General features: G+C 46.7%; 1 protein-coding gene across 3 annotated transcripts in view; it reads right to left on the bottom strand.

The window, feature by feature from the left end:
- The window catches only part of IQCH (IQ motif containing H), a 67,761-nt gene extending 45,385 nt beyond the window's left edge, over nucleotides 1-22,376 (bottom strand). For all 3 annotated transcript variants that reach the window (XM_078885989.1, XM_078885990.1, XM_078885991.1), the window contains exons 1-6: nucleotides 22,292-22,376; nucleotides 18,928-19,050; nucleotides 17,774-17,871; nucleotides 17,338-17,431; nucleotides 16,102-16,218; nucleotides 12,606-12,726 (exon numbers count right to left, since the gene is read on the bottom strand). In XM_078885989.1, the coding sequence (XP_078742115.1) occupies nucleotides 12,606-12,726; nucleotides 16,102-16,218; nucleotides 17,338-17,431; nucleotides 17,774-17,871; nucleotides 18,928-19,050; nucleotides 22,292-22,348 (610 nt within the window). In that variant the 5' untranslated portion in view covers nucleotides 22,349-22,376. The remainder of the gene's footprint in view (nucleotides 1-12,605; nucleotides 12,727-16,101; nucleotides 16,219-17,337; nucleotides 17,432-17,773; nucleotides 17,872-18,927; nucleotides 19,051-22,291) is intronic.
- Between the last annotated feature and the right edge of the window lie 2,457 nt (nucleotides 22,377-24,833).

The following is a 24,833-nucleotide window of genomic DNA, read 5'->3' as shown; positions in this document are numbered from 1 at the left end:
AAATGTGCGGTGGTTGTTTGTCAAGACAGCACTGATGGCTGACGGCTTTCCCCATGCCACGCCAGGGTCGTGGGACGTATATTGGACCGCACTTCACCCGCCTGGCCGGCGCAGGTTGGGAAAGGCGCGGAACGTAGATGTGTGAGCGTAGGAGTCAAGGGTGGCACAGTCGGGTTTTTTTACAATCGGGTTTAATTGTCTTTTTATATTAAACCCGATCATCTGAGATTGGGAGAAATCCGGTTTAATTGGTTCTAATTGCAGAACCGCACTTCTCAACGATGGGCTTCATCCATTCCAAGTTAAGGAACTCACTGGCGCCCACGATTGTGGAGAAGCTCGTGTTCATCAAGACCAACCTGCCTGCCGCATTCTACGACTACCCCGTGCCCGACGGCCCCCCGAGTACGATAGCAGCACCGACGAGGAAGCAGCCTAAGCCTTGGATCAGAGTTTCGTATTCATTAAACCAGGTTTTAATTTCCAGAAATCGAGTTTAATTGTATTAAAGAAAAAACCGGATGCCTGCCGCTGGAAAAATCGAGTGTTTCCACCCATGGTAGGAGTACAGCACAGTGGAGCCGCTATGCCTATAATAACACATGTTATGTATGGCAGCCGCCCATCCTAGCACTGCCCAAGCTCTCGCCCTGCTTTTAGGTTTTTGAGATCTGTCGAGATCGGGAGCATTTCCTGTGGCTTAGTTTACATTCGCATGGCATTCTCTGAATCAAGAATGAAAATGAAGCATTTTCACTCGTCGTTTTGTAAAGCCAAAAGCCATTAAGAGAACAGACAAGTCCGCTCATCGTTTATTCACTGACGCGATGCGGCTGAAATTATCAAGTAGTTCTTGTTGTCTTTTTTTTTTATACGCTGTAATTCACAGCCTGGCGGAATGCACACCCAAGCCCAGCTGTCATAATCTGCCGCAAATTGCTTTCTTGTTTAGCGAGGTTATCCCAACAGCCGGCTCCCCGAGATGCCAGGCTCCGGCGTGAATAAATCAGCTCTGCGCGGCGTGCCCGGTGTACGCTGCGTTACGCTGCTCGCTCGCCTCTGCAAAACCGAGGGGGTGGGAGAGGAGTAAAACCACGGGATGCCGACACGCCTGGCGATGCCGTCAAGAAGAGAATGCGATCCACCGGTGGTGGTCGGTAAGTCGAGCGTTGTGCCATGGACCACCGCCACCACCACCACCACCACCGCCATCCATTCAACCATCACCTACCACCCATTCAACTGTACCACCACCCCCGCTCATGCATCATTACCACCACCACCACCACCCATTCGACTATACCACCACCACATTAATATATATATCCCCTGTGTAGCCTACATAGACTGTTGGGGCAAGTGCTGTTAGCGTCCAACCGTCTTTGTCTCCCCACTTGTTCATCAGGACGAGTTCAGATACTCATCACTGATGTCAGTCATGGTGCGCGGGAATCGAACTCAAGCTGCTCGGTTCATAGCGAGCTGTACACTCATCACGCCACCAAAGCTACCGCGACCACCGCCACTACCCCCCCCCCCCCCACTGCATCCCTGATGGCACGGGGATGGAGGCCGAGATGCCGGCCGTAGCGCCCCCAATTCCTGCGCTCGCCCACTGTGCTCACACAGCCCATGATTGATGTGCGTTATTTAAGCAGGTGAGGGCACGGCGAGATTCATCATCTTCGGTGCAGCAGAGACCTCGGGGAGTGCAGCTATGCATGGGTAGTTATTAATTTTATTATTACTATAATTATTTTAGCCAGGGGCAATTTTAAACTTTGTAATTTGGGATATGACATTTGTGCACGATGGACGATTATATCATTATGTTTGTCACAAGGTCTTAAACGGCACACTTTACTGCAGACGGAAGCACGCTTTGCTATGTATGCGCTTAAGCACTGTTGCTGTGCAAACAAAACATGACAAAATATTGCAAGATTAAACTCAGCCAAAACTATTTTTATTTTACCAGGTTAAGCCCACTGAGCTATTAGCTCTTTTTCAGAAGCGACCTGGCCAAACATGATAGCCTCACGAAGTGCTTAATCACGTGCAAAATTGAAAGCAGACAAATAATCTAAACGCGTGTTTCTAAATGTGGAGGGGGAAAACCGGAGGAGCCGGAGAAAGATCCATGCGACCAAACACATATACAAGCGTCAAGGTCGGGACCGAACCCAGGACTTCCTGCATACCAGGCGAGGGAGATAACATCTCGCCATCGCGACGCGGAGACGGAGCGATGAAATCCGCTCACGTGCAGGCATCTGGGTGGATCGTCACATCTGAAGGACCATGCGAGACGGCGATGACCTAGCCGAGGCCTTCATCCAGCACCGAATCGATCGTGGTCGGGCAACGATGATGACGATGACTTACAACGATAGCGGCGATGGTAATCATCGCGGCACGTGGACTTGGGGTGGTGCCACGTGTACTGGGGGCCCGGCACAGCTGCGTGGGCTCCGCGGCAGCAGCAGTGCGCGGTGGGGGAGCCCTGAGCGGCCCGTGCCGCTACATTACGCGCTCGCCGCACGCACACGGCCTCGCGTGACGCTCACGCGCTCCGCCAACGTGTCCGCGTGTGTGCGCGCGGCCGTGTCACTGTGCAGTCTCAGCGCGCCCGCCGTACATTCCCCAATCACACACCACACTCGTCGATTTCATCATCAGCAGCAGCAGTAGCAGCAATAGCAGCATCAGCATCGCCCATAACAACATCATAATGATTTAAAGCTTTCGTGACTGCAGGGATTCATCTTCTTGGTTCTTTCGGTAAAGTCACGTAGAATGGAAATAATAAAATAATAAACATAAAACATTATAAAATAATTCTCACGACGTTTCGGCCACAACGCAAGAGCAGGTCTGTCGAGTAGACAGAGTCTGAATTCAGACTCTGTCTACTCGACAGACCTGCTCTCCACCTGAGGACGGCTGCTTGCGTTGTGGCCGAAACGTCGTGACAATTATTTTATTATGTTTTATTTTTATTATTTTATTATTTCCATTCTACGTGACTTTACCGAAAGAACCAAGAAGAACATCATAATGGTGATGATGATGATGGCGACGGTGATGATGCTAATATAGAGGAGGGTGCTTCGATTGATAATGTACAAACACGGTAAAAATGCGTGCATGAAACTCAGGAGTGGTTACCGTCATAACATCGCAATCGTGGTATCATCGCAAAGTGTGGTAATTATTGCTTTGCAATTATTGTTGCAGTTTCATTGTGATAATTACTATGTTATTGATTCTGGGTCATATATTGTACAATCTAACCACTTCTATAATAAAATGACCATTGCTATGTGATCCACCATATGGTATCTTCTTCAAGCAATAGGAGCAGGGAATCAGCAAAGAGGAAATTGATAATTGGCAATTCCCAATTGGTAGCTTTTAGGGTGACAGATACAGTAAATCCATAGGCCATTATAGATTCTTAAAGTTAGGAGGAATGTTATGCATATCTCTGTCAAAAAAAGTGAATATATCCCAAGAATCAAATCTGGACAAATACTGAACAATATGATATACAAATGACTAAGTAAAAAAAACAACTTAATTTTTTCATGCTGATAGAAAATATATAATTGTAATTTGAATACTATTTTAAAACTGCTTAAGGCCACACTGCACGTTGAAGAAGCACTTTGGCCAACTGGCTATAAGTGTGTTTAAATCTCACCATGCTTTCTTTCGATTTTTCTCAAAGTACACACATTTTAAAAGCTGATTTGAAATTCCCATCGCCTGGACATTTTCTCTACTTTGCTTAAAAACTAGATATTTTGGCAGTGCCGGACTCATTACACAGGAAAAAAAAATTGTAATAGCTATAGTAGTCTCCGGTTACAAGTTGAAACCCATTATAAATTCCCTTCAATCCAATTTTTATTACAATCTACGCAAGTTAAAAGTACACTGTATATTTTAATACGGAGATAGCGTGTAATTAAACGTGGTCACACCGGACAGATTCCCTATTATCAAACGCCGTTCGCACGTGGAATCCGAGCTCTTGCGAGCAGCGGTGGCAGTACATGTCACGTCACTGTGCTGCAGTGTTCATTCTTTACGCACTAAAGTTTAGCGTGCGTACTTCTTCACGGACATGTCTTCACGCTGACTGGCTCTTCTTCTTCTTGGTTCTTTCCGTAAAGTCACGTAGAATGGAAATAATAAAATAATAAAAATAAAACATAATCAATTAATTCTCACGACGTTTCGGCCACAACGCAAGCAGCCGTCCTCAGGTGGAGAACAGGTCTGTCGAGAAGACAGAGTCTGAATTCAGACTGTCTTCTCGACAGACCTTCTCGACAGACCTGTTCTCCACCTGAGGACGGCTGCTTACGTTGTGGCCGAAACGTCGTGAGAATTATTTTATTATGTTTTATTTTTATTATTTTATTATTTCCCTTCTACGTGACTTTACCGAAATAACCAAGAAGATGAATCCCTGCAGTCACGAAAGCTTTCAATCGAAAGCTGACTGGCTCGTTGTCATGAGAGCACGTGTGAGTTGCGCAGAGAAAATCCTTTTGAGCAGAGAAGTGAACGTTTGAAAGTTGAAACTCTGCTCTGACACACTGGCCTATGCGCGTTCACTTCATCGTACAGTATCCATCGTTCAATGTTACCGTATCCTCTGGATTATGAGGAAAATTCTACCCCCCCCCCCTTCCCCTCACCTTTCAAAGGAATAGTTGAATAGTTCAGAATGCGTCTTATTATCCAGTAGTCTGTACGTAACTTTGTTGACACCGGCTACAATCTTGGCTCTATAATCGAAAGAATATAGGACCCCGTACTCATCAAGGTATTCACCGTTCCATGCGATTCACTTAGTCACAGTAAAGCAATGTGCCATTCAATTACATTCAATGCGATACAATAAAAACATCGATTTACACAGCATTGGTTCATGCTGACAAGAAATGTATATTTTATTTAGATTAATGCTAATTCTGTACCAATGTTTACATGAGCACTAATGGATTTGAATTGTGAAAACTCATGGAAGACACGCAGCAAGCTGGTCGGGCGCAAGTTAAGTCCGACTAAATAACAGCATGGCCACGTGCAATTCTAACTGAACAAGCATCTTGAAATTTTTCTACGTCAACAAGTCACGCGTAAAAAAAAAACCCTCCAACAATAATTGCCAGTCCAACAGTTTTTTCCCCCCCACAATTTGGCGAAATGTCCTCATGCAAGAGCTGCTTGAAGTAGTCTTGAGACTCAATTGAGGCTATCCAGAATAAATAAATAAATAACTCCAGCAATTGTATGGCCAAGCTTTTGTTTACCTCGAGGGCATCAGGATCCTCCTGACCCAACATGAACTGCGCTGACCAAATTTTAACCTAATGGGCTGTGTCCGTACGGCCTCGAGCAAAGGTCCGCCCAATTGCTGTACCTAAGGCTCCAACCACCGGTGGTCACGTGCGCGGCCCAAAACTACGTCACGTTTGTCTCGACTTTCGTGCGAGGATTTAAAAAGTGGTTCACTCGGAGATGTCAGAAGCAATTCGACGATGTCTCCGTGTGCCGAGCACAAGACGTTGCACTGCTCTGTGAGAATGCCAATAGGGCTGTCCATAAATGACGTCACGCGATTTTGAACGATTTTGACCCCCCCCCCCCCTTCGTCACACGGCGTCACAAAAAGTCAGACCCCCCCTCAAATATGACGTCACAAAGCTCTGCCCCCCCCCCCCCCAAATAAAATAAAACATGCTTCAAATTGCTGTAAACTATTGGCATTGTATTGCGTATTTAATGTACCGCTGCACTCTGATGTTGTAGGAGAAAATATGTATTAAAAAGTCTATTTAATTAAGTAGAACGTTTTGTCTATATTTATTTAAAGTTGCGCACTTTGATGTGACGTCACATTTCTCAAACCCCCCCTCTCCCCCTCGTCACACATCGTCACAATCTGACCCCAAAAGGATACTTGGCCTCACGAGCATGATGCCGATAGCACGAGAGGAATCAAACCGCGAAACGTTAAAATGGAAGAAGACCAATAATAGCAGAGTGGAGATTGCTCCCGTGCATAGGAGGTAACGCTTGAACACGGCATATTGTTCAGCAGCACAGCGATGTAGCTGAACCAGTGTGCAGGCGGTGTAACTGCACCGGGGCCCACGGAACGCAGGGGCCCTAGGTGCCAGGCGACGAATGTGGGAGGAATTCTAGATTTGAAGCTTTCAAATCTAGAATTAATGCCCTCTATGGGGAGGAATTCCACCTATCTGTTAGAGTTTTTAACAGACAACGAGACAACTGATGACGGAGGCTTGTGTTGCCTCCGAAACGTCGTGATTTTTATTTTATTTTACTTTCATTAATTTTAATGTTCTACCTACGTGACTTTACCGAAAAAACCTAAGAATATGTGGGAGGAAGTTGAGACAGAGACGACTCAATTCCATTCCTCACACCAGGGCCCATGCCAAGCACGCCACCCCTCTGCTTATGATCTGATTTCGATTTAAAGCTTTCGTGACTGCAGGGATTCATCGTCTTTGTTCTTTCTGTAAAGTCACGTAGAAGGAAAATAATAAAATAATAAAAAATAAAACATTCTAAAAATAATTCTCACGACGTTTCGGCCACAACGCAAGCAGCCGTCTTCAGGTGGAGAACAGGTCTGTCAAGTAGACAGAGTCATTCAGACTCTGTCTACTTGACTTTACCGAAAGAACCAAGACTATGATATGATTCTTCCCTGTCTTGATCATTGAGCTCCACTTCCCCAGCGTTCGTCGACGCGAGCCAGGGCGTTTGTTCTGGACACGCGCGCGCTCTCTCTCTGGAGTAAACGCAGCATTTGCGGAGGAATCAATCGTGACGGCAAGGTGCGAGGGCAAAAGATTCAGCAAATACGGAGCGTATGCTGCAGTGGCGGAAGCCGGGGAGGGATCGGGCAGAAGTGGATGGAGGGGCGATGTGGTGGGGTGGGGTGGGTGAGTGGTGGGGACAGCGACGATGACGGAGCCCCCGAGCCCGCAAGGGGTTCACCGGCACCCGTAACGACCCACGAGCGAGTGTCCTCTGCAGCCGAACATCTGGCGTGCTCACTGCCGTAGCACCGAGTGTACCCCCCCACCCACCACCACCACCACCCCCCAACGACTCCCCAAGCTGTTTGCCTTCCTTCCCCGAGCGCGGTCGCGACCACGATCCACGCAGCGGCGGGTGACAGCGGCGAGCCCGACGTGTCTGAGGCTCCGCCGTGCGTGATGGACTGCGATCGCAAAAGTTCCTTTTTTTTGTGTTCGAGTGAAAAACGACGTTATTTCTCACGCGCGAATTTTTTTCATTACGCAATCATTACACAATAAAGTTTTTTACACAGCGGTGTTTTATGTAATGATGGTCGGAAACAGCTGGTAAATTACTTGACATGACGTTTTAAACATAAGCACGCGCGATAAACGTAAAAGAAGCAAATGCCCGCGGTAAACCCTGAAATCAAAGATTCCGGACAAGCGGAATAAATCGCTCACGTGATTTTTGTTTTATTTTGCATTGTGCGTCGTCGTATAAACGAGCAGCGTTGCGTTGTTGTATAAACGGGCGCATAGTACAGCGCGTGTACTTTAGTGATGACATTCTGAATGAATGTTTATTCCCGGCTTTCTGAAATTCCGCTATCAAATACGCCACATTATCATTCCAATGGACACAGCTTTGTGCAACATCTTTTATGGCAAGTCCACTTTTTCTTCGCACGCCTAATTATTTTTATTCCCTCGCGATGGTTATTACAATTGCACGCTCCCTGGGAATTGTGGGCAAATTTTCACATGGCACCTTTACTGGGGGGGGGTCTCCCCCCAACACACCCCCACACCCCCCGACCCCCCACTACGAACCTGGCGACATACCGAACCAAACTTTTCATTGGAAACAGCAGGACAGCAACGGAGTAGTCACAGAGAGAGAGAGAAAGAGTGCGAGTCACGTTTACAACAAAAAACAAAAGGCCTTGTCAAAACTCCGGGCACGCCGCTACTTACAACCCATAGTTCATCTTTCGTACGGTTCATAGCCACATTGCGGGCAAGGTCCCATGGTGTAACGTATAATCCCGCCTTACGATTAACCCTCGAAGGAGAAGGAGAGTGGTGGGGTGTGGAGGGGGGTGGGTGCAGAGAGAAAAATATAAAAGGATTGGAGAGGGGAAAAAGTGTGGGGGGGGGGGGGCAACAAAAAAAAAAGGGACATGCTGCCAGCTTGAACAGACGCCGGCAACATACGCAGGGACATTAAGGAGATCATCGACAAAGCCCCACTGGGAGAAAAAGCAATCTCGTGCAACCGCGTTCCCCCATTTACCGCCGCGCAACATACGGGCGGCGCTACAACGAAATGCATTACACACGTCGGCTTAATGAGCCCTCCACGGGCCCAACACGATTAGCGTTATCTTATTTTAATCTCAAACTCAATCCGACGCGATGTCGCCATTCGACGGCCGTTTGAAGGGAACCGAGCCGTGACTGCTATTACTCAGCGGCGCGCATTGTGGGCCCGATTCCCCTTTAACGGGCCCCGTTTTATGCGAGGCATCTCCTTAAACGTCCGGCGGCATTTCTTTGCAAGTGCCCCCGTAATAACCAAAACCCATCTCCACAACTCAAGCTGCTGCTTTCAATTATATTTCATAACGCGCCGGGCGTTTGGCGCTGCGCGGGGAGGACGGATGGGATTGATGCGGGAGGAGGCGTACGATATTCTCTCTTTTTTTTCTTTCTTTATTTTATGCACAGAGGGGTCTTTTAGTCCACTTTAGTCCGGGGCAATAATGAATTGGCCAATGATCCCAATCTCTGAAACATTCCATCCTATTTCCGCAGTGATTTGTAACGCGATCACATGACCAACATTATCGGCAGAGTCTCTGAAGCATTCCGAGTGTGACATTAGACAAAAGTATGTAATCCGGCCAGTAGCATTACAATTCATTGGGGGCTGTTACTGACATATTGAGAGCAATCTGTGCCAAATAACATGCCATTACATCGAGAATCACATCTAAAACACATGATGAGCCACTCCCGCATATTGTCCTACGCGGAGACCGTGAGCACGTATAAATTACATTCATAACCGCACCTATTAATTCTAATATCTTTCCAGTTTCCTTTAATATACCGTCCCATAAAATTAAAAGAGCGGCACAAAGGTGACTGGGCCACAAAATCCGCAAGCAGAATGAGCAAGGTGGTAAAACGCAATATCCCGCAAAACACTCCAGCGTGTCGCGTGGAAGGCACTTCACCTCTTCTGAACCGAACGCCCTTTTTTAAGTTTTGAATGACTTCCAGGTGCCGTTGAGGTAACACCCTCAGCCATTGCCCTGCGTCAGCGTTTCAATTTTGCTTAGCGCAGGGGAGAGACGTGCATGGCGAAACATATTTTTGAACAACTTCAAAAGCCGTCGAGAACGTCCGCTACGAGCGTTGTTGTGTAATAAATAAACCACAAGGCCGTTTCACGCGCGCATTAAAGCCGCTGGATTTGTTTTGGGTGCGCAGTAATAAGTTGCCAACCTTAAAATACGACGAGGCATCTGGCATCACGTAAGATATTAAATATAATTTAAATAAAGCAATCTGTTGTTATTATTATTATTGCGAGTGAAATTGCTAGTCATCATTTGGTAACACCTTTCCAATGTTCACTTGTCATTGAGCTGTGCGACATTTAGTGATATCCCTCAACGGAACCAAATCGATACGGCGACCACCGATTCACTGGGGCCTCCAGCCCCGAGACCTGGAACCAGTCACCGGCAGATGGAATTAACGTCCCCTTGTACATTAAGCAGTCCTCCTCCTTAACCTCCTTCTGTTCCTATCTTCAAGCTCTACCTTCTCTCTATTGCCCAATTTTCTTCCTCTTCCCTGCCCTCGACCCTCCTCCACTCCTTCCCGTCACTCCTCTCCCCTTTCGTGATCCCTAAGTACCCCTCTATCGCTGTCACTCATTTCTCAACCCTTGTACACAACCATTCAAATCATTTCTATTCTGCCACAGTTTTGTAAGCTATGTGGAGCGCCTTCAGGGAAGGCCTTCGGGGAAGGCGCTCTATAAATATAGATTAGAAGTAGAATGTTCGAGATCCATGCTTGAGTCTGAGCCAGTTTTGCAACCGACTTAAAACAGTGGTGTTCCAAAGAGCTTGCTAAATGTGATCAGCATGCAATCCTGATGGAGCATAATAACAAATATTCAGACTTGCTATGTAAAAAAAATCAAATACAGGCTTTTTGCCTCCAGTGTAAGGGATTACAAATTACTGTAATTCATTGACATTAGAGGAATTGAGGATTTGGTCATCATTACACCGTTAATCCACCACGGGATAAAGACCTCCGCACATCATGTTGATCATGGGGGTTGTTTGACCACACTTCACCTAGCACTGACTGGTCAGTGAAGGTGGGAGAATGTGTTAAACACTGCGTCAATACTCCATGCCCCGTGATTCTTATTGTCCACTAGCTTTACTACCCGGCTTCGCCCGGGACTTGGATTCTTGTCTCGGGTTAATTTAATATTCCCTTATTTCACTGAAAAACCCTGAAAAAAAAGTGATGCTTGCAAGAAATAAAAAAAAGCCGAAACTAATACATTTAACTAAATCGGATGTTTTTCACTGAAGGAAATTCAACCTTAACCCACGTTTAAGGTCGATTTAGGCAACTCGGGAAGGTACTGCGTTCCCTTAGAAACGCCAGACAGCATGAGCTGTGCAAATTTCGTGACGTCAGAGCTCAGCATTCGAGAGTTTTTGCTGCTTCACACAAACAGATGTTGTTTCTGCTTTATATTTAGGAGCGAGCTGAAATTAGTCGCGTTGACTTAGAACATCGAGACAGCTACGCAGCACATTTGTGCGGGATACACGGCCTACGCGGAGGGTTTGGGGGGGGGGGGGTGCGTGACGTCAGCAGGCGCACTGCGTGACGCTGCCGCATGCGGGTGACATCACAGATGTGACGTCACCGCTCACTTGCCGTGCAATATATTATATCCATTATTGCCCCCCCCCCCCCCCAAATACAAAAGTCTAGTTTTATACTTTTTGTATTGTGTAAGTCTGGAAGCTACCCACATGCCAAATTTCAAGTCTGTTGCATGTCGGGAAGTATGCTAAACATTTCGAACAGACACACATATTCACAAATTTCCCTTTTATGAAAAAAAAAATATTGTTTGTATACTTGTAAGGGCCTTTTCAACGTAATGCACAGCAAACCAGAGGCTTTTGTTAGCTCACTCCCTCTGGTGACAAAATCACGAAACGCACCAACACAGGCGAGATCCAAACCCACATTCCTCTGCAGCATAGAGCATTCCGCATACATGTGAGCATCTACATACATGTGAGCATCTACATACATGTGAGCATCTACATACATGTGAGCATCTACATATATGTGAGCATCTACATACATGTGAGCATCTACATACATATGTGCATCTACATGGCAGAAGCTCTTTGATGAGTCCACTTCTGGTTGTGGACCTCCCCACACCATGCGTGCCTTCAGGGTTATTTAACCATATTTCTCAATTTAGTCTGTACCGGTTGGTGAAGGCAGGGAGCGCAGGTGTTGGAGCATAGTACAGCACAACGATTGATTTTGCCGCACTGCCATGTGCTGACAACGTGGTCCTGCAGCAGCCTGCGGCTCCCGCTTAATGCACGGTGGACACCCCTCAAAGCATTATCCAGACTCAAGCCTGTTCAGCTGCCAAGCTGCGAGGATATGGGGTGCATTCCTGGTGATTTGGTCACAAGTGACTCCGCTCCACACAGCACACATTCATATTGACCAGAACCAACTGCGTTCTTTATCAAAGCCCGCCTACACCGCTGCTCTGTTTGCGTCTGATTTACAACCACTGGCGGAGACACTTGGTGGGCTGTGACCAGCTTTTCCATCATTCACATATCGCGTTGCAAAATTGGTCCGTGACGTAAATGGTTTCAGAGCGCTGACCCTAATACATCGGCAGTACATCTGTTAATCTGCAGTACATGATTCAGCGGAACTCTTACTATTCAGAGGAAAGCGGATGGACAAATTTACACCTGCGCTGAAGTACGTTCTACGGGCTGCCAAGGAAACTGTGCGCTGGCTTTGAAATACCCACACTTCAATTAAAAGTGCTCGTTTCTATCACCTCTCAATAACTCACAAAGCTGTTAAATACATTTTCAACCTGGACAGCTGATCTTGTCTGCGGCGATACAACTAATGATTGTAGCATTGACTTGTCGTTGCATCACAGTTTCTGAAAGCGTAATTCTGGAATGCCCACAGAATAAACCTGAAAATTATAACACCAACATAATACTCGAGCGTTACTCTGCTGTACAATGATTGTTTCGGGAATGGGGGTGCTTTCCAGATATGGTGCAAAAGGCGCAGTACAAATTAAAGCGATGGTGATGATGATGACGACGGTGGTGGTGGTGGTGGTGATGATAGTCATCTCCACAAGTGCCCATAAAAATGCTGCACGTGCATCGGCAGCTGCCTCCTTCACCATGAACCCACCTCCTCGGCCATCCTTATCAGGGATGGGAGGCAGAGGCAGAGAGATGGGCCCTCTGTGGAGGGGCGGGCGGCCAGAGAGGGGCTCAGGAATTCCCCTCTTCAGAAGCCTCCCGGGAAGAAGCTGAAACGAGACGGACCAAGGGACGCGACATAAAAGCCATCAATTACCCGTCACAACGCTCCCGAACAAAATATATATTTTTTTGGTTGCCGTTATATTTCATTCTCTCCAGTGTCGCATCACTTGCATAACCTCGCTTTCGCGACCTTTCGCGGCGTCTGTTCGCGAAGAACCCGTGGAATTTATTCCGCGCGCCGGTAGCGTTATTTTGAAGCGCCAATACGACGACGGCGAAGATGTGTGCCGAGCCCAGCAACGTCGGGAAGCCGCGTGGCAGAGGTCAGACAGACCGGGAGCCCACGGAAGAAAAATCGGTCAGTAGATACGCGGCGCCGAAGATGTGATTTATGGTGGGACACGCGTCGCGGTGCCTCTGCCATAACTCCGCGTTATTGTTCTTGCCAGGAAGTCCCAACTCAGGAAAATGAACGCACCAGTGCCCCCTGCTTGACTGTAGCTGCAAGCGCTGTGACGCTTGCATTCGTACAGAAGCCATGCTTGCGACACAGAGATCGTTGCATGCTTCGCAAAGTGAAATATTTACGTAAAACATAAGAGCTTTCGTTTTGTACACACGGACAAAATTCGTTATTGCGTTGTCTTCACTGCTTTTTTTTACCACTAAAGATGAACGGGACACTGTCATGAACAGAGGGCGCTCTTGCCAATAATAAATCTCGCTCTGATGATGAAACCATGAATGTCATATAATTGGTTTCCTTATTTAAACAAATTCTGCTGAATCAGAGGCCAATCAGGTGAAAGCCTTATTAAAAAAAAATATATCGTATAAAATGCCACGTGAATTAAAAAAACATAAAGATGTGAGAACCCACAATTAGAGAACAAGTCACTTGACCTCATAATTACTTTTTATAAAACTAAAGAGGCATGGGCAGCACACATCACTGGAAGCGGTGATGGCCGCTGGTCGAGACGAACAACGGACTGGAAGTCAAAGGAGGGAACGCTCCAGAGAGTTCATCCCCCGTGGAGATGGAGCGATGGAATCCGCTCGTGTACAAGGAGGAGCAAGATGGATCGTTGTATCGCAAGACCGTGAGAGGGGTGGCAAATAGCCTTCATACAGCTCTGTGGCCAATGATGATGATGAACACTCCACAGCAGCGCTTAAAATGCTTTCATACATTTGCATGCACATCAGTCATGCACATTACATTCGCTGCATACTGTAGGCTGCATTACCTGCTAACTTTACCAGAAACTCGTGCTGAACAAAAATTGAAGAGCCACAGTCAGGCTGCGGCATATCATGATACGAGTGCTCCGCACCGCCGATTTGAAAAACTACACATTGTCAAAAAGAAGCATTTCATCTCGGAAGAAAAACTGCCACGAAGTGGAAATTTCGAAAGTGTCTGCCATGTTCCCTGGGGTTTGTGTTTACGGATAGCCTGCTGCCACAAAACACACCATTAATCATTCTCGCGGGTCCACTGACAAACAGTGCAGGGGCGTATCTCCCCTTGACTTTTCGGGACGAGTGCTGAGCGCGGGCAGATGGATGTTGCTATCAGGACGGGCAGCCAAACAAGACAGGACAGATGTCTGCGCTAACAGGGCCTAGCTTGCCAGGAGAAGAGAGGAGGGGGAAAAAATGCCGCGTGAAGCCGAGGAAATAAAGTGAAAACTAGATTCGAAGCTTTCGTGAACTGCTGTCAGGTGCGGTGTTGCTGTTGTTTGTGTTGTCCGGCTCTCTGTGTTGTGTTGTGTTGCATTGTGTTTCTAAGTTTACCATGTTTGTTTTTTTCTCATTCATTCTTACCTGATGACGGTTGCTTGTGTTCCAATCGAAACGTCGTGTTCTATTATTATTTTCTTTTTTGATTTCTACGTGACTTTGCCGAAATAAAGTGAGCATATTGGCAGCACGAAAGGAAAGTTGCGTCAACACCGCGCGACGCCAAATCGTTTCTGGGTGTGGCAATGCCACGATGTGTATCCCACAATACAAGATCCACGAAAATTGTGTGGTCAGTTTTTGCTAAATATCTCTTCATGGTAATTACGGTAGCTCACTTAAGATTTCTTAAATATTTAACTTCCTGACAAGATTTTTCGATTTAAAGCTTTCGTGACTGCAGGGATTCATCTTCTTGGTTCTTTCGGTAAAGTCACGTAGAAGGAAAATAATAAAAATAAAACATAATAAAATAATTCTCACGACGTTTCGGCCACAACGCAAGCAGCCATCTTCAGGTGGAGAACATTCAGACTCTGTGGCCGAAACGTCGTGAGAATTATTTTATTATGTTTTATTTTTATTATTTTCCTTCCTGACAAGATCTTTAATAAATTGAAAGATTTAAATTTAAGAATACGTTGTAAAGACAATAGCTGTTACCCATTAAATGAGTGCTTTGTAAAACATCTTGCAGATTAATTGATGGTGAGGTGGTTACACGAAGTGATAATTTTCTGCCTGCACGTGCATTCTCAGCGACAGAGATTGTAAAGTTGCAGCGATTAGACGGCTCATGGCAGACGTATGTTGAGTGAACCACAGTTGAATAACATTTAATCAATCTTTATTCCTACTCGGGGTACGGCAAAGCACGAAATCAAGGCGATAAAAATGTAAAATACAATTAAAGTACAAAGTTCAGGGAGGATGATATTATGAATTTAGATGTTCACAGCCATGAATACAATTCACGTTGTAACTTTATTCGGGCTGTGACTGCATAAAAACACCCCAGCGAGATTTTCCACTCCAAAGTCGCCGTCTGACAGGGACCAGGTGGCAGGAGGGCAACTTAAGCAGCAACTGGTGGCAAAGTCAAAGGCAAGTATTCCCTGCATAGCCTTAGCAGACTTTTTGGGGCAAGTGCTGTTAGCGAGCACCAACGAAGGCCAGCACGGCACACGAGGGGGTGGGTAGGCAGAACCCACGTCCGGCTGTGCTTCTAAGGAGCAATGTTTACACATAGTACCAGGTACTAATTTGATGCTAAGTCGACCTAGGGGAAGCCCAAAACCGATTCAGATAATCGTCACTGGTGTTGGCCGTGAGCAAGAATCGAACGCGGGTCGCTGCGTTCGCAGTGCAGCGTGCTAACCGTTACACCACCGCTCCCCTTAAAGTCTAAATTAAAAACTTTTTTTCACTGAATTTAGTTTTTTGTACTTACCCTGCAGCTACGATTAGCACGGTTGGCGATATACAGTGCGAAAGACCTTCAACACACATACATACGTACAACGCCATGCACGCAGTCACACCGGCAAAAAAATTATTTAGTTAAAACATTGATGCATCGCGGTGACCATCAAATCGCCGTACTCTGCCGTGAACGGTGGCACCGTGGCCACCCCGGATCGCTGGCGCGGCACGGAGACGGAGTGCCGCCTCACCTGAGCCTCGCGCCTCCGCACGGTGGGCAGCTGGATGCCGTACGTGTCCCACAACAGCGGTCTGTTCTGGGGGTTCTCGGGGTCCGATAGAATCCTCGCCTCCATCGCCTGCCGCAGCTGCGTCAGATGAGGAGGAGGACCAGGGTAAAATTTCGATGTAAAGCTTTCGTGACTGCAGCAGGGATTCATCTTCTTGGTTCTTTCGGTAAAGTCGCGTAGAAGGGAAATAATAAAATAAAAAACATAAAACATTATTAAATAATATAATAACATTAGATACTAATTTAATAATATAATATTTTATTGATTTTATTTTTATTATTTTATTATTTCCCTTCTACGTGACTTTACCGAAAGAACCAAGAAGATGAAAATAAAACATAATAAAATAATATTATAATATAATAATATAACATCTTAACACCTCTTCTTAGCTGTGACGGTCCCACCTGAAGACAGAGACTTGTGTTGCCTCCGAAACGTCGTGATTTAATTGAGTTATTTTCATTTATTATTATTTTATTTTATTATCATTTTACCGACGTGACTTTACCGAAAAAACCTAAGAGTTTTATTTCAGTATTCAGCCACCTGTGATTAAACTGGGATCTCATATGTGTGGTGAGTTGATGGTCATGGCCAGGTCACCAATGAATTAGATACAATGTCCATCATCGTAAATTTCGTTTGTCACTTGACCTGATTGCCCTGTGAGAATGCGGATGAGATACTTTGCCGCACGGCATGAGGCCGATAGCACAATCGGAATAATATCGGGGGTCAAAAGGTCATGCCGAAGGATGTAGCATAAAATAGTTGGCAAAGTGGAGAAAGCTCACATGTAAAAAGGGGGGTGACACTTAAACACGGCACAATTGAAGAGTGACCTAATCTTCTCTACTGCCCCTCTGGACTGCGGGTGGGTGTCACTCACACCACACTTGATCTCTGAGCTTCCCACCCACCGGCCCCACCACTAAAGCCCTGCATTGAGAGGTGCACCACCGAGCCCAGCTGACTGTATGTATGTTGAACCTCTTTCGCACTGTACGAGATGTGGCTGAAGGACAACCAACTAAACACAAAAGCAGTCCTACAAACATGAGTGTTAAATCTCGATTTAAAAGTGCACAGCTCCAGTGGCTTCCTAATGGCTCCGGTGACATCACTCACGACTGTGGGTTATCAAGCGGACCCTTGGCCGAGGTCAGGTGCACGCATCGATAGGAGCCTTACGCGGATTCCGGGCGAGCTGTGTGACTCCAGCGCGCGACCCTCCCGTCCCGTTGACGGCTTCCGTAGAGTCCTCAGGGCCTCGCTCAGGGGGTCGCTGAAAAGGAGGGAGTTAAAACTAAAATTGCACGGCTTTTTTTTTGGTGGGGGGGGGGGGGCAGGCGGATTTCATCGGCAAGTAAAATAAAAATAAGGCCAAAAATGCAAGGCGACAAGAGCGGGTCGTGAATAAGATTTAACAAAGGCATGCTTCATTTCCCGACTCCCTATCTCGTAGATATGTGGGTACTTTTACGAACGCCATCTCATCGCAAAGGGGTTTGCATTTTTACGTAAAAAAAAATTCCAAACATTTTTTTGACTGAGGCGTAGCGGGCCAAAAGAGGAACCTCGCGCGAGAGAGTTCGTCCCCCCGGCGAGACGGAGACGTTCAAAGCACCTTTGGATGAAAGCCTCGCGTTGTGTGCCCGTCTCGTCGAGCGAAGGCAGCGTGAGCACCTGGCTGTTGAGCGAGTCCAGGCACTGTTCCGCGTAGCACTGAGGGAGGATTAAAATATTCACTGAGGGAGGAGGGTATGCCGAAAGTAACCTGTGACCTCGCGAATGGCTTACACGAAATAAAACCCGCGACGATCGCCGTCGGCCCGTTGCTGTGTGAAGGCCTCCCTAGGCCGTCCGCAATCTCGCCGCGATCCAGCGTCGTCGTAACAAAGCACCCGGCGCCTGCACGCGATTTTGTTTCATCGCTCCATCTCCCCTCAGCGGGAATCCTCCTCGGGTGCATTCTTCACTTCGCCTGCCACTCCATCACTGTTCTTGACCAACGGCCATCATCCCGTTTAGCGATGAGTCTCACCCAAGCCCAAATAGTTGTAGTTATGTCTTTAACCTGCGTGCTCATCTTTCTTTCTCATTCCAAGCATGCATCTCTCCACCATTTTCAGTTTTTGTTCCATTTTTTTTTGGGCAGAATGACCGTATTTATGAACCAAACGCCGCAGTGGGTAGTATGCAATGATTCAAAGCATGTAATAACATACCATACATTTTTAAAACACCCGCTCCGTTGTTTATGATATTTTGTTGGTAAGTGCAATACTTAGTGTGAGCAATTTGAACCGCACTGCAGAGGCATATTAAAATATTACGTAAAAACCTGCTCAAATCTTTTAAACAGGTTAAAAATGGTTGAATTGCACAGCGCAAACACAGATATATTAATACTTTATGATTTTTGTTTGTATCCTTATTTACCTCGGAATGCCTCCTAAAATCCCCATGACTTGTTTAAAAAAACTTTCCACTTCTCGTATGTCACCAGTTACTCAAATAATTATTTAGTTTAACTTGGAAGGGTTTGTGGTATCCGGAGAAAACCCACAAGCACGAGGAGAAAGCGATCAAACTACACACAGGGCAGGTCAAAAAACACATGAGTCAACAATATTGCCATAAAAATGGTCATTAACAAAAACGTCGTCTATTAAATACACGAACATTTTAAGCTTTCGTTATTTGTACGTGTGCACCCCTGCCAACGCAGCGTGGCAATTTATACTGCGTGTATCTTTTCTTTGTATCTGCATACGACACCTGGATTCTCGTCTCCGTCTTCAGGATGGCCGAATCCAGGGCCTGAATGTCGATGACCTCTCCGTCGCCATGGATGCGGATGTGCGTCAGCCCGTCCCTGAGCTTCACCAGGTCCTCCTTCACCTGCACGGGTACGTCACGTACGTATGTTGGAACTTCTTTCGCAACGTTCGCAGCTAATCGGAGGTGCGGGGGAAGGACAACAAACTAAACCCAAATAGCAGTTCTAAAGAAATTAGTTTTCAATCGAGATTTAGAAGTGCATAGCTGCAGTGGCTTCCGAATTTCGAAAGGAAGAGCATTCCAGACGGCCACAGAAGAACATCTGAAAGCGAGCGATGCAGTTATAAAATAAAATAGTTATAAAATAAAATATTTTATTTCTACCTACGTGACTTTACCGAAAGAACCAAAGACTATGGATTCCTGCAGTCGCGAAAGCTTCAAATCAAGATCGATGCAGTTATGTTAGCCACAGGGGGCAGCACAACGACAACGATCCTAACCATCAGTGACTTAGCGAGCGAGTGTGCAGGCGGTGCAATTGCACCGGTGTCCATGGGTTAGAGGGCCTACCAAGAGGTGGTGGTGGTGGGGAATTGTACAGGTGCCCACCCCTCCCCCCGCATTTCGTTAATTGCACCGGGACCCATACCTACCAGGCTCCACAGCTAATTGCCTTGCAGGCTGTTGGGGCACGACAGAATTGTGTACGTATAGCAAGAACCACGCCCGCTCGCCTTTGTTTTTCACTGTATCAGACACGGTACACTACTCGTTTTTAAGGTTGAGTCGACCGAGGGGGGAACCAGTACAAGTCCTAATACCACAGGTTCACACAGATATGAACCTGTTGTTGCACATACACAAAAAGATCCCCCGTATAGCCTGTAACAGACTGTTGGGGCAAGTGCTGTTAGCGAGCACATATGAAGGCCGGCACGGCACAGGAGGGGTTAGGTGGCTAGCACCACGCCCGGCCGCCTTTGTCTCCCAAGTGGCGATGTTTACACATCGCACCAGGTGCTACATTCGAGGCTGAGTCGACATAGGGGAGGCTCAGGACCGGTTCAAATAATCGTCACAATGGTGTTGGCCGTGAGCGGGAATCGAACCCGGGTTCGTAGCGCAGCGCGCTAACCACTACACTACCGCTCCTCCTTCACACACACACACCTATACACAGACACGAATATATATAAAGTTGTGTATTGTTAGGCAATGTGCAGACCATGGAAAATATATTCTTAGGTTGTTTCGGTAAAGTCATGTAGGTAAAAAATTAAAATTAATAAAAGTAAAATAAAAAATAAAAATCACGACGTTTCGGAGGCAACACAAGCTTCCGTCTCCAGGTGGAACCGTCACAGCCCGACAGCTGTATCAAGTAAATGAGAGATTACAAGAGATACCACTCCGTATATATAATACTCTGTGTATATACAGCTGTCGGGCTGTGACGGTTCCACCTGAAGACGGAAGCTTGTGTTGCCTCCGAAATGTCGTGATTTTTATTTTTATTTTACTTTTATTAATTTTTATTTTAACTTTTTTACCTACGTGACTTTACCGAAAAAACCTAAGAATGTGAATCCTTGCAGTCACGAAAGCTTCAAATCTAGACATGGAAAAGATTGCATGCACCCAATGTAAGACTTTCGCCGCTAGAGGGAGCACTATGCAGTCATCAAAGCAACGTTCACGTTCTCAGTTTACGAGGCTCCTAAACGTTATTCATTTTACCGGGGGTATTGATTCACCCAATAATGTATGTATATCAATAAAACAGACAATAGTTTCCTTCGTGTATCTTGTCTCTGAGCCGCAAACTCGCCCTTCTCTGGGAGCGCATCGTTTTCAGCAGTGTCGATTCAGTGACAAGGGGCCGTCCATAAATGACGTCACGCGATTTTGGACGATTTTTGACCGCCCCCCTCGTCACACGGCGTCACAAAAAGTCAGACCCCCCCCCTCAAATATGACGTCACAAAGCTCTGCCCCCCCCCCTCCCCCAAAAACATATTTCCATTTTGAAAATAAAACATGCTTCAAATCGCTTTAAATTATTGTCATTGTAGTGCGTATTTGATGTGGCGCTGCACTCTGATGTTGTAGGAGAAAACATTTGTTAAAAAGTCTATTCAATTAAGTAGAACGTGTTTATATTTATTTAAAGTTGGGCATTTTGATGAGATGTCACATTTCTCAACCCCCCCCCCCCACTCGTCACACATCGTCACAAATGTCTGACCCCCCTCCCGCCCAGGTGCGTGACGTCATTTATGGCCGGCCCCTAAGGCCCACTGAGCCGCGTAGCTGTTTTTCAGAAGCTACTTAGCCACAAATGACAGCTCAACGTGGTGGCTTTCCGCGTGTAACTTTCGAGCGAAGCAAATACTCGAAAGGCGTGGCGTCGATTCTAAATGTGGAGGTGGGAGGGGGGGGAGAAAAAAACCGGAGGACACGGAGAAAAATCCACGCGACCACGGGGGGAAAAACATGCAAACTCCAAATATACAGCTGGCGTCAGGGTCGCCGGTATACCTGGCGAGGTAATGAACATTTTGCCACCGTGGCGTCCTAGAAACTGCAGTGATGAACAAGTGACTAGGAGCTACAGCCCATAGCGAGGGGTACGGATCGATGTGGTGTGTGGAAATACAGTTTGGGTCACCGATCCAGCTGATATTAAAGCCCCCCGCCCCCCTGTGTCTAGATACCCTACAGCGATATGAATGTGACTGAATAACAGAGAGCGAATACCGTGTGTATTTATTGACGGTTAATGTTTGAGATTTAATGTCTTTAAAAGTGAGTACCATATGACAGTAGAGAATATGTCCTGAGTGAACGTGAATGACGAAGAGTGAATGATGAGACGTGACTAACGAATCGTGAATATGGAGTGGTTAATACCCTATGCACGTATCGATTAAGGCTGGGTAATGACAGGTCAGTGAGATGATTGATGAGTGAATGAGGAGAAAATGAATAGCGAATATCGCGCTTAATTCGTGAATGTACGTACTATGTTGAACTTCTTTCGCGCCGTACGTAGCCAACTGTGCTCACGAGAATGCGAACCGTGGGGAGTAAATGAGCGAGTTAAGAGTAAGTGAGTTAACGACGAGTGAATCATTACAAAGTATCAATGAGCGAACACCCCACGCGCTCAGTTAGAGGATACGAGCGAATGAAAGGTGAATGATTCAACGCAGAGTGAATCAAGAGTAAATTGGTGGGCGTAATGCGACTGTGTAGCGAATACGGAGTGAACGAGGAGCGAATGAAGAGCAGCTTGGAGAATGAAAAGCGAATGAGCCACGGAGAGTGAATGAGTAGTGAATGGTGATGGGTGAACTACCTTGAGAAGGATGCCCCCGACTCGCTGCGTCTCCCCGTGGTCCACCAACCCCGACATCGCCGCTCGGTCCCCAGCGGGGCACCGCGAACCCCTAACCCCCCCCCCCCCCTCTTCCTCGAGACGGGTCGTCACACCCCAAAACAACAACAACAACAACCAATAAACACCCGCCCCCCCCCCCCTAAGGCAGTCCGTGACCACTTTGAGAGATCTCAGGTCGCAATCTCTTTCGGTTGCGCTCAGTCGCCGAGGCAACGAGACTCGGGGAGTGCATTTTTAGGGCCGTTCCAACATCCGAGTGGTCGGGAGGGGGTGTTTGTGTGTGGACGCCTTAGGGCGGGGATGAGTTCGGGCACAAAACGTGGACGTTTAATGGCAGGGCGAGGCGAAGACGCGATGTTTTAATGGGAGGATGTGATTTATTTTCGTGTGTGTGTTAAGTTCGTCTGCGGTTGGTGGCGTTGTCTTTGTGTCACGCACGCCGTTACTAATCGACACCCCCGGCGAGACGAGTTGGTACGGTCCGGAATAGGTTAGTTACAATGAGTGTTGCTAAATCATATCCTAAACGCGTGTTTAAGTATGTGGAACGCGTTATTGTTCTACTCGTTCCGCTTAATTGCTTGGATACGGGTGCGCTGTGCTATGTACGAATGTTGAACTTCTTTCGCACCGTACGTAGTCGACCGTGCTCATGGGAGGTGCGGGGAAAGAACAACAAACTTAACGCAAACAGCAGTTAAATTTCGATTTAAAGCTTTCGTGACTGCAGGGATTCATCTTCTTGGTTCTTTCGGTGAAGTCACGTAGAATGGAAATAATAAAATAATAAAAATACAATATAATAAAATTATTCTCACGACGTTTCGGCCACAACGCAAGCAGCCGTCCTCAGGTCTGTCGGGGAGACAGCAAACAACAGTTCTTGAAATAAATTAGGGTTAGAGCGGTGGGGCAGTGGTGAGCGCACTGCGCTAATCTCGCACGGTCCACTCGAGTTGTGTTGCCGACCGCGGCTAACATCAGCGGCGAGTGACAGCTGAACTGGTCATGGACCTCTCTCGTACCGCCAGAGTTCCACCTTTAACGACCCGCGCTGATTATCGTGGTTGCGATGAGGTGAACTCATCCTCACGGTCCTGCAAGGCGTCATCCAGCAGTGGACAACTGTCTTTCTCAAACGCTTTCTCATCGCCAGGGCACTTTTAAGGCAACGTTTTGATTCCCCGAGTGGCGTCTTCAAGAAAATATCTGAACTGGTTGTTGTTGTTGTTGCTGCCTAAAAACCGAAACGGCGTGGGGAGGCCCTTCATCCAGCAGTGGATTGGCAAAGGCGATGCAATTGTGCATCTGTGAAGGATCCTCGTAACGGGCCAACAGCGCCCCCTGCAGTCCGTCGTGGGTGAGTAAGAAAGAAAAATAATTTTTCGTTTCGATTGAAAGCTTTCGTGACTGCAGGGATTCATCTCCTTGGTTCTTTCGGCAAAGTCACGTAGAAGGGAAATAATAAAATAATACAAATAAACATAATCAAATAATTATCACGACGTTTCGGCCACAACGCAAGCAGCCGTCCTCAGGTGAAGAACAGGTCTGTCGGAAAGACAGCGTCTGGTGGTATTTCATTCAGACGCTGTCTTTCCGACAGACCTGTTCTTCACCTGAGGACGGCTGCTTGCGTTGTGGCCGAAACGTCGTGAGAATTATTTTATTATGTTTTATTTTTATTATTTTATTATGTTTTATTTTTATTATTTTATTATGTTTTATTTTTATTATTTTATTATTTCACTTCTACGTGACTTTACCGAAATAACCAATAAGAAGGAGGAAGAAGCTCCCGGGCTCAGCGCACCGCGCTGCGAACACTGAGTTGGCCACCTGAGTTGGATTCCCACCCACGGCTACCATCGGCGTGGCAAAGTGACATCTGCGCTGGTTTTGAGCACCCCCCCCTCCAACCCCCTTGCCCATGGCAATTTCGCACCGACCGGCGTGGTGAAGTATGGTCAAGCCAACTCACATGGCCAAAAACACGGCGTGGGGGAGGCCTTGTGTCAACCCATGCGGTTTACGCCGTATTCTTCTTGTACAGGGAAAATCGAGTTTTCAGGTCTGTACGGCGTACAGCCGTTTTAATACGGGCAAAAAAATTGTCTATTTGTGTTTCTCCCTTGTGATGGGGACTTTGTAGAATGAACGTTGAGATTTATAAGGGCACGGGGTGACCAATACGTTCTGAATTGTTCTGTAATAAGGTAGAGCACTGATAAGGAGTTGACAGGTATGCCTTCGTCCAGCAGCGGATTGACCAAGGGTCTGCACGTACTACTCCGTGTTTCATTGTCACGACAGGCGGAACACGCAACGCGTAATACAACGATTCACGCGTGGCGGTACTGTATCCATTACCCATGCGCCATAAATTGCCGTCTGGCATTGAGTCAATACCCTAATTGCATTTGTGCGTAAATAAATAAATAAGCCACGCTGGCTTCCACTGTGATTATAAATTTAATAAAAAACTCTCTTGATTGAAATG

Source organism: Lampetra fluviatilis, chromosome 3 (assembly GCF_964198595.1).
Source record: "Lampetra fluviatilis chromosome 3, kcLamFluv1.1, whole genome shotgun sequence".
NCBI lineage: Eukaryota > Metazoa > Chordata > Hyperoartia > Petromyzontiformes > Petromyzontidae > Lampetra > Lampetra fluviatilis.
This window is presented reverse-complemented; position numbering and strand designations above follow the sequence as displayed.